General features: G+C 43.3%; 1 protein-coding gene and 1 long non-coding RNA gene across 5 annotated transcripts in view; one reads left to right on the forward strand and one right to left on the reverse strand.

The window, feature by feature from the left end:
- Window positions 1-15,112, forward strand: part of LOC122556798 (dedicator of cytokinesis protein 2-like) — a 754,195-nt gene that overhangs the window by 727,843 nt on the left and 11,240 nt on the right. The window contains exons 47-48 of the mRNA XM_043703987.2: window positions 12,934-13,071; window positions 14,709-14,836. Coding sequence (XP_043559922.1) covers window positions 12,934-13,071; window positions 14,709-14,836 — 266 coding nt within the window. The remainder of the gene's footprint in view (window positions 1-12,933; window positions 13,072-14,708; window positions 14,837-15,112) is intronic.
- LOC148147587 (uncharacterized) overlaps window positions 1,777-15,112 on the reverse strand; it is a 59,077-nt gene continuing 45,741 nt past the window's right edge. For all 4 annotated transcript variants that reach the window (XR_015759822.1, XR_015759823.1, XR_015759824.1 and 1 more), the window contains one exon: window positions 1,777-2,539. This is a non-coding gene — a long non-coding RNA (uncharacterized LOC148147587). The remainder of the gene's footprint in view (window positions 2,540-15,112) is intronic.

Here is a 15,112-nt window from a genome sequence, read left to right on the forward strand (position 1 = left end):
GAATGTTGGAGGTTGAGGGGTGACCTAATAGAGGTTTACAAAATCATGAGGGGCATGGATAGGGTAAATGGACAAGGTCCTTTCCCTGGGATGGGGGAGTCCAGGACTACAGGGCATAGGTTTAGGGTGAGAGGGCAAAGAATGAAAAGGGACCTAAGGGGCATCTTTTTCACGCAGAGGGTGGTGTGTGTATGGAATGAGCTGCCAGAGGAAGTGGTGGAGGCTGGTACAATTACAACATTTAAAAGGGATCTGATTAGGTATATAAGGGTTTAGAGGGATATGGGCCAAGTGCTGACAAATTGGACTAGATTAGTTTAGGATATCTGGTCAGCATGGACAAGTTGGACTGAAGGGTCTGTTTCTGTGCTGTACGTCTCTATGAGTCTATGACACTAGTGTTGCCAACTCTCCTTGCTTTCCTTCAATTTGGATCAAGGTGGATCCCTGTCACCCAATGTCTCAAGCAAATTGTACCCCTCCCCATAATTATCAACATTTTTATAATTGGCAAACAAAAATATTCAAACAGAAAGGGAGAAAAATCAAATTTTATTTTAATGCCCTGTAACTTATGTCCAGGTTTTCTGAACATGCTGTACAGGACATTATCATCAATTTCTGGAGATGACAGAACAATCTTGCAGGGTTGACTCATTTAGTCCTTCTATAAGGCTTAATAAATGGCAGTGGTAGGTCAGATAATTGGGGTTAATGCTTGTGCATCTCTGATTCTTGGAACAATTGGCAAATATCTCCTTTCTAATCTAATCACACCAGCGAAAATTTGCATGCAGTATTGTCTGATTGGGTCATGTTGAGTTGTTCAGTACTTAATTCCATGGGAAGTGCCACTCAGATTTCCTAATTTGCTTATTTAAAAATGCTATCGTAAACATGATCAGTCACTTCTCTCCCACTGTGCCTCTAACATCGGTCCTTCCCCCATCTTGAATATGCTGCTATACAGCTGTATGTCACTAGGTGGCAGTGGGTAACTGCAACAAGAGGGAAAAGAGCAGCTTTTACTAATGTGAGTGAGTCAGGAACTATCTTAACTAGTGTCTTCTGCAAAGGAGTACAGGGGGGATTGAGGTATCATTCAATGCTGAGGAGTTGCCAAATTTCAGTGAAGGTTCTATTGCCATAACTTTCCTCTGGGCTAGTAGCCCAGTCACTTTGGTGCTGATCTGATGCTCCAAGGTAACTAATTCTGTGATATTATCAGAATTATATGAATCCTGATGAAGAGTCATGGAGCTGTACAGCACAGAAACAAATCCTTCGGTCCAACTTGTCCATGCCGACCAGATGTCCTAAATTAATCTAGCCCCATTTGCCAGCACTTGGCCCATATCCCTCTAAACCCTTCCTAATCATGTACCCATCCAAAAGCCAAATCCAGACAAGGTCTTCTCCCTGACATGCGGGAGTCCAGAACTAGAGGACGTAGGTTTAGAGTGAGAGGGAAAAGGTTTGAAAGGGATCTAAGGGGTAACTTTTTCATACAGAGGCCAACATTTGACCCATCTCTCCAAACCTTTCCTATTCATATACCCGTACAGATGCTTCTTAAATGTTGTAATTGTGCCAGCCTCCACCACTTCCTCTGGCAGCTCATTCCATACACGCACCACTCTCTGCGTGAAAAATGTACCCCTCAGTCCTTTTTAAATCTTTCCCCTCTCACCTTAAACCTACAGCCTCTAATGTGTGTGTGTGTGAGTGAGTGTATAACCACCCAGTTTAGAATGATCACACATCACCAGGTTATAGTCCAACAGGTTTATTTGGAAGCACTAGCTTTCGGAGCACTGCTCCTTCTTCAGGTGATTGTGAAGTATAAGATCATAAGGCACAGAATTTGTATCAAAAGTTTACAGTTTGCAACTGAAATTATATATTGAAAAAGATCAGGATTATTTGTTAAGTCTCTCTTCTTTCATATGTAAATTCAAGAACTCTTTTTAAAGTTACCTTTTCAAGTGAACTTTAACAACAGATGCCATGTCAGCTCAGATAATGCATTGAAGGTGTGAGGTTAAAGTCCATCTGTCTGTGCCCCAATGTTCAGACTGATTCTATTTCTAAAAAAGGGATTTTACAGAATCTTACATGGAGTCTTACATAGATTTGAGCAAAGTAAAACCTAATTCTGCAAGTACAAATTCACTCCACAAACTTGAGTGTGTGTGTGTGTGAGTGATTGTATAGTGCAATGGGGTCACCTGTAGTGTGACATGAAACCAAGATCCCGGTTGAGGCCATCCCCATGAGTACTGAACTTGGCTATCAGCCTCTGCTCGGCCACTTTGCGTTGTTGCCTCTCTGGAAGTCCTCATTGGAGGATGGTCAGCCGAAGGTGCGTGGCCAAATATCCCAGACCGCTGAAGTGTTGTCCAGCTGGAAGGGAACATCCCTGGTTGGTGATTGTTGTGAGGTGTCCATTCATCCATTGCCGTGGCCGGTGCTTGGTCTGCCAATGTACCATGCTTCAGAGTATGGTACAAGCCTCCACACTGGCAGGTCCAAGTCAAGTCTAGAATGAGTAAAAGAAAAGTGAGGTCTTAGACTATGCTAGAGAGTTGTACAGATGAAAATAAAGAAGTGTTACAGTACAGGAGGAGCTGGAGAACTTCACTGAGATATAAGGCTCAATCAGCCTCAGGGACAGATATGTACAAACCTGAGACACTCCAGACCAGTATCTCAATGTGCAGGGAACACAAGGTTAAACCTGTGGCAGCTCAGGACATAAACGTCCAGAAGTTAATACAGAGCCCAAGCGACACAGATTAAAAAGGGATACTCCGACGGTAGGACAGAAGACTTTGAAGGTGCAGATGAATTTTTAAAAAACAGGAATGATTGGTATAGAGTTAATGGCAGTGTCTTTTCCCTAGAATGTTTGGATTTCAAGACTAGGGAGCACGTTTTTAAGGTGAGAGGAAAAAGATTTTAAAAAGACAAGGGACAAATATTTTACACAGAGGGTGGTTCACATGTGGAATGTGCTTCCAGGGGAAATGATGGATGTGGACACAACATTTAAAAGACATTTGGATAAGTACATGAATAAGAAATACTTAGAGGGTTATGGACCAAGCGCAGGCAGGTGCGACGAGTTTAGTTTGGGCTTATGTTCGGCATGGACTGGTTGGACCATAGGGTCTGTTTCCACTCTGTTTGACTCTATGACAGGGAAAACACTTTGGAAGACTTTGAGACAAAAGTTGCTGGAAAGACAGAAGGCCCCAAAGGAAGGCAAAACAGCTTGGAAAATGTGATTGCTGTGCTACAGTGTGGAAGCTGCCTTAAATCTTTAATAATGAGGGATCAGTAAGATGAAAGGTGGGAGTTCTGGAAGGCAATAGCTTCAGATTCATAAACAGATTAAGTATTATATGTGAAGATGCAATGCCAAAGATGGGAGAAAGAACCTTTCGGACACTTTGAAGCTTAACCATGAATTAGCAATACCTTGGAGGGTATAAAAGTCCTCCAATACTCACACAGATCAATCACGTGCAAATATTAATTGGAGGTGTCCACTTCAGCAGAACTATTGCTGTTGCTTTCAATCAGAGTGCATGTCACAACGACCAACTTGGCCGTCAAAGATGGCCACTATGGCTTGCACATGCTCAGATGGCCCCCTGCCCATTCACAGTTGATAAAACAAAGACAGCCACCATGCAAGCACAGATGGCATCGATGAATGAGGAATAATGTATTGAATGGTTGTGGCCATCACAAAAGGATGCCCCGCTCATGGGAAAGGAAGGTTGTCTGGTAGCGGGGCCCCTGTGGAGAAGCCCCAGTTTGTAGAAGGAGGGCATGAAAAGCTCTCCGATGCAGACAAAGTGATCAAGCAACTCCATCTCCTTTAACATCAATGAGGAAGATATCCAGGGGAAGTGGTAAAGATGGAGAAAAAAAAAACAAGAGAGAGAGAAGGCAATTAGTGAAGAACCTGGCAGCCAAGAAATAAAAAGTTGGAAGTGTAAAAATCTGAAGCCTAAACCCATTATGTCTCTATGATCAGAGCTCAAAGCACAATAGAAAAATCTCTGCCTCATTGGCGGGCTCATTCTCAACAGAAACGATTTTAAATTAATACAGCATGTAAGTTCTGTATGTGCTGAATTTGCTTTGAATATTGTACAATTTGCTTTGAATATTGTACAATTCCTGCTTGCTGAGTCACAATAATAAGACCATAAGACATAGGAGCAGGAATTAGGCCACACAGCCCATCGAGTCTGCTGCCCGATTCAATGTTTTGCTTGAGATCTTTGTCGATGCAGACCCTTTGCACTACCTACAGATGGTGTTTATACCAGTCACAGATGCCTTAAAAATTTGAGAATTCGTTGCCCAAAGGGCAGTTAAGAGTTAACCATATTGCTCTGGGTTTGGAGATCAGACCAGGTAAGAATGGAAGTTTCCGTCCCGAAAGGGCATGACTGAATCAGATGAGCATTTCTCCCAACAATCAGCAATGGCTTCATGGTTATCATTGGACTCTTTATTTCCAGAATTCTATTGAATTCAAATTCTACCATCTGCCATAGTGAGATTTAAACCCAGATCCCCACAACATTACCTGGGTGCCTGGATTAACAGGCCAACAGTAATACCACTCGGCCATCACTTTCCCATAGCACAATATGCAGAGATGCAATAGCATTAAGTCATTATATTTAACATGCTGTAGATCCAGTAGTTGCAATGGTAAGGAAGAAACTATAAGTCATTCATTAAGGGACTCAACACCTACTTTAACCTTACAAGAAATTTAATGGTGGAGGAGGTGAGATTTACTAAGTCATATCAGCATGTAGGGGAAGAAATAAAAGCCTTTGTAATGTGTTTGTGCTGTCTAGCAGGATGTTAAGTTCCAGAACGATGACTTAATTGGAGACCATGGAGTGATTAGCATGAGGGATAGGGTGTTGTTGGTTATGTAAATCCGATGGATTTAATGCTGGAAAAAGCAGTCTAATGCAGATAGGATTTTTCTTCTGGCACGGTCAAATTGTTAGGATACAAGGCAGTGTTGACACCACTACAAATGCCCAACAAGTGCCAAAAAGAGCAAGAATCAAAATAATTGACCATATCAGGTCGAATAAGATGCGATTCCAAACAGAATCACTAGGAATGTCCAGCAGGAGGGGCTAAAGGACATCAGTGTGGCTAGTTGGGGTTTCTTCAGAACATATTGTTGGTTAACAGAAGCATTTTCACCTCTTAAACAAAATAAAGATCCTGCAAGTGGAATGCTTTCAAGAGAAATTGAAATCATGTGACAAGGGTAATGTTCAGGAAGTTCATAGGATCATAGAATCCCTACAATGTGGAAACAGGCCATTTGGCCCAACAAGTCCGCACCGACCCTCTGAAGAGCATCCACCAAGACCCATCCCCTACCCTATCCCTGTAACTCTGCATTTCCCATGGCTAGCCCACCTAACCTACACATCCCCAGACACTATGGGTAATTTAGCATGGCTAATCCACCCCAACTTGCACATCTTTGGCCTGTGGGAGGAAATCAGAGTACCCTTAGGAAACCCACACAGACACAGGGAGGATGTGCAAACTCCACACTCAAGTTAAAGAAACAAGTCAAAAGGTGAACTCTTCTTTGGTGACATCAGGGAGAAACAAAACAGATTTCAGATAATCAGCTTGGAGTTGCAACACTTTGAAACACAATTTAAACTCCAAGCAGAAGTGGCTGCTCTAATACTGGCAGACATCTTTCCGTGATCGAAGTCTGTGTCATGGGTAAATCACCAGAAGTTACCTTTAATTCAGACACTTATTAAAGAATCTCACAGACAATCAAGTACTAAAACAATGATTTAAGCTTTATTGCATGTCACGACCAAAATAAGACCCACTAATAAACTGGTTAAGCCTAACAACTCAATTTAGCTATTAATGGTGGAATTTAGCAATGATTCCAACCAGTTGTATCTCTGGAAGTGTCCAGGGTTTGATCCTTGTGCAGTATTGAATTGTTCTGATGTTGGATTCTTGCACAATTTTCTGTCATTCAAGTTTGTGGTGTGCCGTTATGACAATTCGATAGATTCTATCATCCTCAACATTGATTACACCTCAGGAGACCTCAAGTCTTCAGCATACTTCTTATCAGTTCCTTATCCCCCTGTTCCTTGTTATATTCAGAGTTAGCTGTCAGCTTAAACACAACTTTTCCCACAATTAACCCCTTTCCTTCAGGACATTATTTCTGCAGGCATTCTTAATTACCCGTTGCTCACGAGTCAACAGAATATCAGCAATATTATGTGGATTTACTCCAGGTGCTCTGGTTTCCTCCCACAATCCAAAGATGTGCAAGGTAGGGTGGATTGATCATGCTAAATTATCCACAGTGTCCAGGGATGTGTAGGTTAGGTGGGTTAATCATGGGAAATGCAGAGTTACAAGCATAGGGTAGAGGGATGGGTCTGAGTGGGATGCTGTTCGGAGGGCCGAATGGCCTGTATCCACACTGTCGGGATTCTAAGTACTACCTCCTCCTTCCCGGGAAATAGTTAGATTCTGTTGCTTAAACTCTTTTTTTCTCAGCGATGGCTAAATAGCATGTTGCTTTTAATTCATTCTTCTTGTCCTTTTCATCCCAGGAAACAATTCATTCCTGAAAGAGTAATTGCTGACTCTTTCAATCCATGAAGTGGTTAAAGTTCCAAAGTTTACCTTGTCACCTCTGCAAGAGGCAGACCATCTAATGTTAAATTGCAAGGACCATCCCTTGATGCAAGACCAAATCACCATAGAGCGTAGTCACAGAGGTCTATGTAGCTGTCAAATATTACACATATTGAGCAATGAAATATCATATTGCTGAGGAATAATGTATGTATGTGTTTAGGTATCTTGAAGAAAGGATATACAATAATTCAAGATGAAAACAGATGAGAATTTTGGCAAGCGATTCCATAATTGTTCAATAATGTGGGAAAGCTGGAGTATGAGTAACATATTACTCTTTAGGAAGTTGTCAAACTCATCTGCTTATACATTCCTGGGAAAGTACCTCATCCTGCGACAGGCAATCCAAATTTGCAGTTAGCATTATTGAAAGTGGAGTTATATTGTCAGAGACAGAACTGACACAATGGTGCTCAGCACTAGCAACCCATCCTAGACTGAGACCGTGTACGGATCTCCCTCAGTTAAACACAAGTGTTGCATCCTACTTTGCTGTTTGTGCGCTTTTTCTTCAGCTGTAACTCTGTATTCCGCACTCTGCTCAATCATCCTGTGATCTTTGTATGGTGTGACATACCTGTATTGCATACAAAGCAAAACTTTTCACTGTACTTAGGTACATGTGACAATATTAAATCAAATCAAATATGTAAGCAGATATTTACTGGGAACTGAGGGCAAACTCAGATAAATTCATGCAACTTAAAATCTGACAAGGAATACACGATTACTTGCTAAGAAGGTACAAGCAGAAACAACAAAACAATAGCGGAAGATTTATTGGTGTACAACCATGGAATGGTTATACCAAAGCTGAAGCGAAGAAAAATCCTACTGAAACTCCAGGACAGCCATCTAGGAGTTATGGAGTGCAGAGCAAGAACACAGCAAGCAGTATGGTGCCCAGGCATTTCAAAAGGTCACGCCAAATGTGTGCCACCCAAAGCCAAGTACTGGCAGAGCCAATGATTTCGTCAAGATTTCTGCATGAGAATAGCTAGCAATGGATTCGGAGAAAGTGAGGGCTGCAGATGCTGAAGATCAGAGTTGAGAGTGTGGTGCTGGAAAATCGCAGCAGGTCAGGCAGCATCCGAGGAGCAGGAAAGCAATGGATTCACAGTGTGGATATATTTCAAACAACTACAGCAGATGCGGTGATCAGAGCACTGAACAGGATATAAAGTCTCCATGGTGCGGAGGTGTTGGATGGCGGGGGGGTGGGGGGGACACATGACACCAGATTATAGCCCAACAGGTTTATTAGAAACCAACAAGCTTTCGGAGCGCCGCTCCATCGTCAGGTGACCGTACAAAGGAGCAGCATTCCAAAAGCTTGTGATTTCAAATAAACCTGTTGGACTATAACCTGGTGTGGTGAGACTTCTGATAAAGTTGCCAGGAAGAATCAGTATCAGGTAACGGGACTCAATTTGTGAACAAAGATTCTGGAGATAGGCATAATCCTGGTGAGGAGTTCACTACTCCATCTCCAGTTGAAAGGGGAGATGGAAAGAGCAGTCCAGGTTGTGAAGTCACTAAAACATACGAATCCAGACTGGGAATTCACTGAACTCAGTTACATAGCAGCACCACTGAATCATGGGTACTCAGCGGCGGTATTGTTAATGGGAAGAAGGTTAAAAATTGTGTATCAGTTTTCGAACGCAACCTAAAGCCAAATATGACCTCTCAAGGTATAACAACTGGAGAGATGATACAGCAAGCAGCAGCAGAGGTAGTATAATTTTAGAGACAGGGTGAAAAATCTGCCAACCTTAAAGCCAGGGTAGAAAGTCTGGTTCAGGAACATGAGGTCAGGAGACATGGTCATCAGAGAAACAGATTGACTGAGATGGTATAGTGACAGAATGCACCATACAGAAACAACAGGAAGGCATTAATGTTATTCAAACCAAGAAATGAGACTATGATTATCACACATGTGGGACAGTATTAACCCAGAGTGCTGCAGATCATACACTGAATAGTACAACTATTCCAGAAACAGTGCAACACAAACCAGTGATAATTATAAGATGTTTTCATTTTGTTAATAATTACAAATCCACTGCAGCAAGTAGAAGTCGACCACTGGAATGAACGTGGAGTAAGTAAAGGAAAACTGGAGCTTGGGGTTAGAGATGGGAAATGTGGTATAATAGAATTCATAGAAATCATTATCGTGAGGGGAACGCAATGGCCAAGTGGTATTATCAATGGATTGTTATTCCAGAAATGTTCTGGGGATATGGGTTTGAATCCTGTCATGGCAGATCGTGGAATTTGTTTCAATACAGATCTGTTATTAAAAGTCTGATGCCCATTAATCCATTGCCAATTGTTGGAAAAACCCATCTGGTTCACTAATGTCATTTAAGAAAGGAAACTGTTGTCCTTACCTGGTCTGACCTACATGTGACTCCAGACCCACAGCAATGTAGTTGACTCTTAACAGCTCTCTGGGCAACTAGGGATGGGCAATAAATACTGGTCTCATCCCATGAATAAATTTTTAAAAAATATCTGCTTCCACGACTCAACATCAGTAACAGAGAGGTGAAAGTGAGGTCTGCAGATGCTGGAGATCAGAGTCGAGATTAGAGTGATGCTGGAAAAGCACAGCAGGTCAGGCAGCATCCGAGGAGCAGGAAAATCAATGTTTCGGACAAAAACCAGGAATCAGCCCTCATGAAGGGCTTTTGCTCGAAACATCAATTTTCCCATTCCTTGGCTGCTGCCTGACCTGCTGTGCTTTTCCAGCACCACTGTAATCAGTAACAGAGTGGACACCAGTCTAGAATAAATATATGAAAGGAGTGGTCTTAGACACAACACTAGGGATGTGTAAGTAAAGAAGTGTTACAGTAGTTGAAGAGTTGAGGAACCTTACTGAATGTTCTTGAGGTAAGGCCTTTGCAGCCTGAAGCACAGAGCATGAGCAGACACCTACCCCAAACCAGATGTCTCCATGTGCAGGTAGCAGTTTTGCCTTAAGCACAGGATAAAGCAAATTTGCCACTGATACCTGAAGTGAAATTATTGTCTGGCCCACACTTCATTCGCTGTGTGATTCATTTATTGCAAGTGAATCAATTGTGAAAATCAGCGCTATAAAGTTGGTGGGAGGGAAATTATTGGAAAAAAGATTCTCAAGGACATAATCTATTCACAATGAGAAGTGAATGGACTTATTAGTGATGGACAGCATGGTTTCGTGCAGAGGAGGTCATGCCTCACTAACTTGATCGAGTTTTTTGAGGAGGTGACAAAGATGACTGAAGGGGGAAAAGTGGTTGATATTGTCGACATGGATTTTAGTAAATCTTTTGACAAGGTCCCTCATGGCAGACTGATACAAAATGTAAAGTCACATAGTATCAGATGAGCTGGCAATATGGATACAGAACTGGATAAGTCACAGGAGACAGACGGTAGCGGTGGAAGGATGCTTTTCGGAATGGAGGGCAGTGACAAGTGGTGTTCCACAGGGATCAGCGCTGGGACCTCTGCTGCTCATAATCGACATAAATGATTGGGAGGAAAATGTAACTGTCTAATTAGTATGTTTGCGGATGATACAAAGATGGGTGGAGTTGCAGATAGTGAGGAGGATTTGTCAGAGGATCCTCTGTATACAGAGGATACAGAGGATACAGAGGATATAGATCAGTTAGAGGCAAGGGCAGCAAAATACAGATGGAGTTTAAACCAGACAAATGTGAGGTGATGCATTTTGGAAGGTTAAGTACAGATGATAATTATACAGTGAATGTCAGAATCCTTTGGAGTACTGATATGCAGAGGGATCTGGATGTGCTGCTCCACAGATCACTGAAGGTGGCAGCGCAGGTAGATAAGGGAGTAACAAAGGTCTATGGCATGCTTGCCTTCATTGGAAGGAGCTTCGAGTATAAGGATAGACAAGATATGCAGCAGCTTGATAGACCTTTAGTTCGGGCACATTTAGAATATTGCGTACGGTTTTGGTCACCATACCAGCAGAAGGATGTGGATGCTTTGGAGAGGGTACAGAGAAGGTTTCCCAGGCTGTTGCCCAGGGGAACAGTATAGGGGATTTTGGCTATGAAGAAAGGTTGGGTAAACTGGGTTTGTTTTCACTGGGACACAGGAGGTTGAGGGGTGACCTGATAGAAGTTTATAATGTTTTAAATGGCATGGACAGAGTGGAGGGGGCAACTACCAGGGGACACAGGTTCAAGATGCAAGGAGGGAAGTTTAAAAGAGATGTGCGAGATATGTCTTTCACACAAAGGGTGGTGAGTGATTGGAGCGCGCTGCCAGAGGAGGTGTGGAAGCAGACGCAATAATAGTGTTCAAGATGCACCTGCATGAATACATGATAGGAAGGCAATAGAGGGGTATGGATCCTGGAAGTGAAGATAGTTTAACATGGAAGGGCAAAATGTGTCAGCGCAGCCCTGGAGGGCCGAAGGGCCTGTTCATGTGCTGTATTGTCCTTTGTTCTTCTGTTGTATAGAAACGTGTCAACCATCCCAACCAGCCTGTGCTGGTGTATGCCCCACATGTATCCTCCCAAGTTCTTCCTGATCCTGAACCCACATTTTCCTCTGTCTCTTATTCCCTCTAAAAACTATATGTTATTCACTAAAATGTGCTGCCATTTGCAATCGGTTATTGAATGGCGAGTTTTGGTGAAGGGTCATTCAACTGAAAGTTTGGGTAGAGAGCTCTCCTCTTCCTGGCAGTGAGCTCAGAGGTGGGGTCACCTCTCCTCATGCCAACTTCCACCCTTACTGCCTCCACCAGCAGTAAGATCTGGGTAGAAGGGGTTGTGTGCCAATTGAGGTCCTCTTGTGGCCAATTAAGGGTCAGACAAAGGTTTCCTATTGCCACCACTGGGGTATGCTTGGCTGATGCTGGCCTGTAATCTTGTGTCAGACTTGTGAGGACCACATGTCATGCAGGTTGGTGTGACGGGGAGGTACCTTGATTAAAGTGCCTGGTTAGAAGTTTATCTTTTTGCGGGAAGGAGTGATTTTCTGGGAACCATCGCAATGTCCCTACGTTTAACACTCCTGCCTGCTTCTGCCCACTGTCACCAACATTAGAAACACCTGTATATATGCGGTCTGTGTCCTCCACTCTCCTGGGACCCTGAGGATGTCCTTCCAACAGCTGCCTCAGCCACTCCAGTGGTATTGCTAAGCGCAAGATTTTCCAACCTCTAATTACCCAGCTGCCCTTGCTAATTGATCTTCTGCCACCTGGGGTCTTAATTCCTTTGGTGGCCTCACCATTGCCTGATTAGCTGTAGTTCAGCCAAGCCACCAAAAAGAGACCGCGACTGAGGAAACTCTCAATGCTACAACTAGATTATACCCATTAAGTCTGTTTTTTCTGTCTCCAGTCTTTCCAGAGCTTTCTGGAGACACAGAGCCATACAGCACGGAAACAGACCCTTCAGGCCAATCAGTCCATGTTGAACATATCTCAAAATAAACTAGTCCCAATTACCATATCCCTCTGAACCTTTTCAATTTATGTACTTAGCTAAGTGTAGTTTAAATGATGTAATTGTGCCCACATCCACCACTTCCTCATGAAGTTTATTCAACCCTCTGTGTAAACATTTGCCCCTCATGCCTTTTAAACCTCTCTCCTCTCACCTTAAGAATGTGCTCCCTAGTCTTGAAATACCCCACCCTAGGGAGAAGACAACTGTCATTACACCTATCTATAGCCCTCATTATTTTATAAACCTCTATCAGATGCCTCTCAGCATCCTACACTCCAGTGAAAAACATCCTGGCCTATCCAGCCTTTTTTTATAACTCAAGCCTCCCATTCCTGGCAACATCCTGGTAATTTTCTTCTGAAACCTCTCCAGCTTAATAATATCCTTCCTATAACTGAACACTTCTATGCTTATTTCTGATTCCTAGCATCCACAGTGTTTAGCCTTTCAACTTTTGAAGTTAGTTCTCCAATTACACAGCCATTCTGCACATTTATTCCTTTCTGACTGTAATCTGATGGGTGTCTTATCACATTTACCATGGGCCCTCTCTCCACTCAGAACTTAATCTAAGATCTCGACCACAGTCTGCAGGACCTAGGGCAGGTTCAGGAGAGTCAGTACTCTGCTCACTTTTCCTTTTTGAGTAGCAATCTGGTAAAGAATGTTTTCCTCTTTTTCTTCACAAGGTCCCAATGCTTGAAAAAGGAATAAAACTTCATGGGAAAAGAGTGCAGGATGACCTTCGACCTTTCCATGACCGGATGGAAGAATGTTTCAAACAGTTGAAACTGAAAGTGCAGAAGGAATATGGGTTAAGGGAGCTGGTAAGTGATGAGAATCATTGCTTGCTTTTCTGAAGGAGTAACTCTTTCCGCCTTATGTTTCCTGACATGTTTTGGAGCTAATGGAGAATGTTGAGGTGTGATCTAAGCCCCCTCTCTGAAGCCCAAAGTTTTCTACCTCTGTCTCCTGTAAAAGATGATGGCTTATCTGTCGATTGATAGTATCAGGTTTGGAATACTTCTAGTTGCTGCTGAACTGATGAAATAGTTCATCGTGTTCACAGGCCTCAAGCCTGCCATCACCTTTTCGGTTTTGCTACTTTTGACGTTGTGCTTGGAGATTTCTCAGAAGTAAGTTAAGATCTTTGCGTTAAATTTTGTTGTCCACTACTTTGACAGAAGCCTTGACCTATTTATCATTCAGCAAGCTTTTAATGGGGTAAAGATTTTAAAGAAAGGAAGCAAGTCATGTATTAATGATGCTCTTGACCCACACCAGATATCTCAAAGCACTTGGCAGCCAATGCTGTACTCACTGAACTCTAGTCTTAGAATCATAGAATCCCCACAGTGCAGAGATATGCCATTTGACCCATCAAGTCTGTGCTGACCCTCCAAAGAGAAGCCCAACTAGTCCCAGCCCCCACCTCTATACCAATAGCCTTGCATTTCCCATGGCTAACCCACCTAACCCCTACATCCCTGAACACGATGGTGTAATTTCCCATGGATAACCGACCTAACTTACACATCCCTAGACACTGCGGTACAATTTCCCATGGCTAATCAAGCTAACCTGCACATCCCTGGACACTAGGGTGTAATTTTCCATGGTTAATCCACCTGGCCTGTACATCCCTGGACACCGCAGTGCAACTTCCCATGGGTAACCCACCTAACCCGCAACTCCCTGGACACTAGGGTATAATTTCCCATGATGAAAATGAGGACTGCAGATGCAGGAGATCAGAGTCAAGATTAGAGTGGTGCTGGAAAAGCACAGCAGGTCAGGCAGCATCCGAGGAATTTCCTGCTCCTCACATGTTGCCTGACCTACTGTGCTTTTCCAATACCACTGTAATTTCCCATGGCTAATCCACCTGACCTGGACATTCCTGGACACTGCAGTCCAACGTCCCATAGCTAACCCATCTGACCTGCACATGTGGGAGAAAATCGGAGCATCCGGCAGAAACTCACTCAGACACGGAGACAATGTGCAAACTGCACTCAGACAGTCACCCGAGGCTGGAACTAAGCCCAGGTCCCTGGCACTTTAGGGTAGCAGTGCTAACCACTGAGCCACCGTGCCACCCATTGCAATTGCAATGAAGGAAACACAGCTGCCAACGTACACACAACAAACTCCTACAAACCATAATGTGGCAATGACCAGATTGATGGATAACTTGTGGCCGTGACACGCAAGCTAGTTACCTTGTCTTCCTCAAGAGTGAGATCTTTTACCTCCAACTGAGCAGGTAGATATGGGGCCTCGGTTAAATGTCTCAGTCAGAATACAGCGACTCAGACGGTGCAGTATTGCCTTGGTACTGGCAGGAGAAGAACCCTGAGGCTGCTGACTCAATTGCTGCAGTGTCAACACTGAACCAAAGCAGATCTATAATGTATACCTTGACAACTCACCTCTGCGTTCTTTCCTGAATTTGTTCTAACAGCCAGATTTTGACGAGAAGCGAACAAGCCGACCAAGGTCCATGCTGAGATCCTACCGTCAAGTGTCCATGATCTCCCTTTCCTCCCTTAATGCTGAATGCAACACCCCAATCAAAGGACCTGCTGACAGGTGAGGAATAAACACTGAACCCATTGTAGACTGTTCTACATGCAGCTTATGACCATCCGTGCAGGCAGCAAACTCCTTAACACCTTCTGACTGGAAAATGGAGGAAGGATGTACTGGCACTGGAAGGGGGTGCAGAGGGGGTTCACTAGGTTGATTCTGGAGCTGAGAGGGTTGGGTTAAGAGGAGAGATTAGGAATATACTCATTGGAATTGAGAACAAAAAGGGGGGATCTTATAGAAACATATAAAATTATGAAAGGAATTGATAAGATAGAA

This window comes from Chiloscyllium plagiosum, unplaced genomic scaffold (assembly GCF_037043375.1).
Source record: "Chiloscyllium plagiosum isolate Xiang-an unplaced genomic scaffold, Cpla_swu_hap1 HiC_scaffold_16, whole genome shotgun sequence".
Taxonomy (NCBI): Eukaryota; Metazoa; Chordata; class Chondrichthyes; order Orectolobiformes; family Hemiscylliidae; genus Chiloscyllium; species Chiloscyllium plagiosum.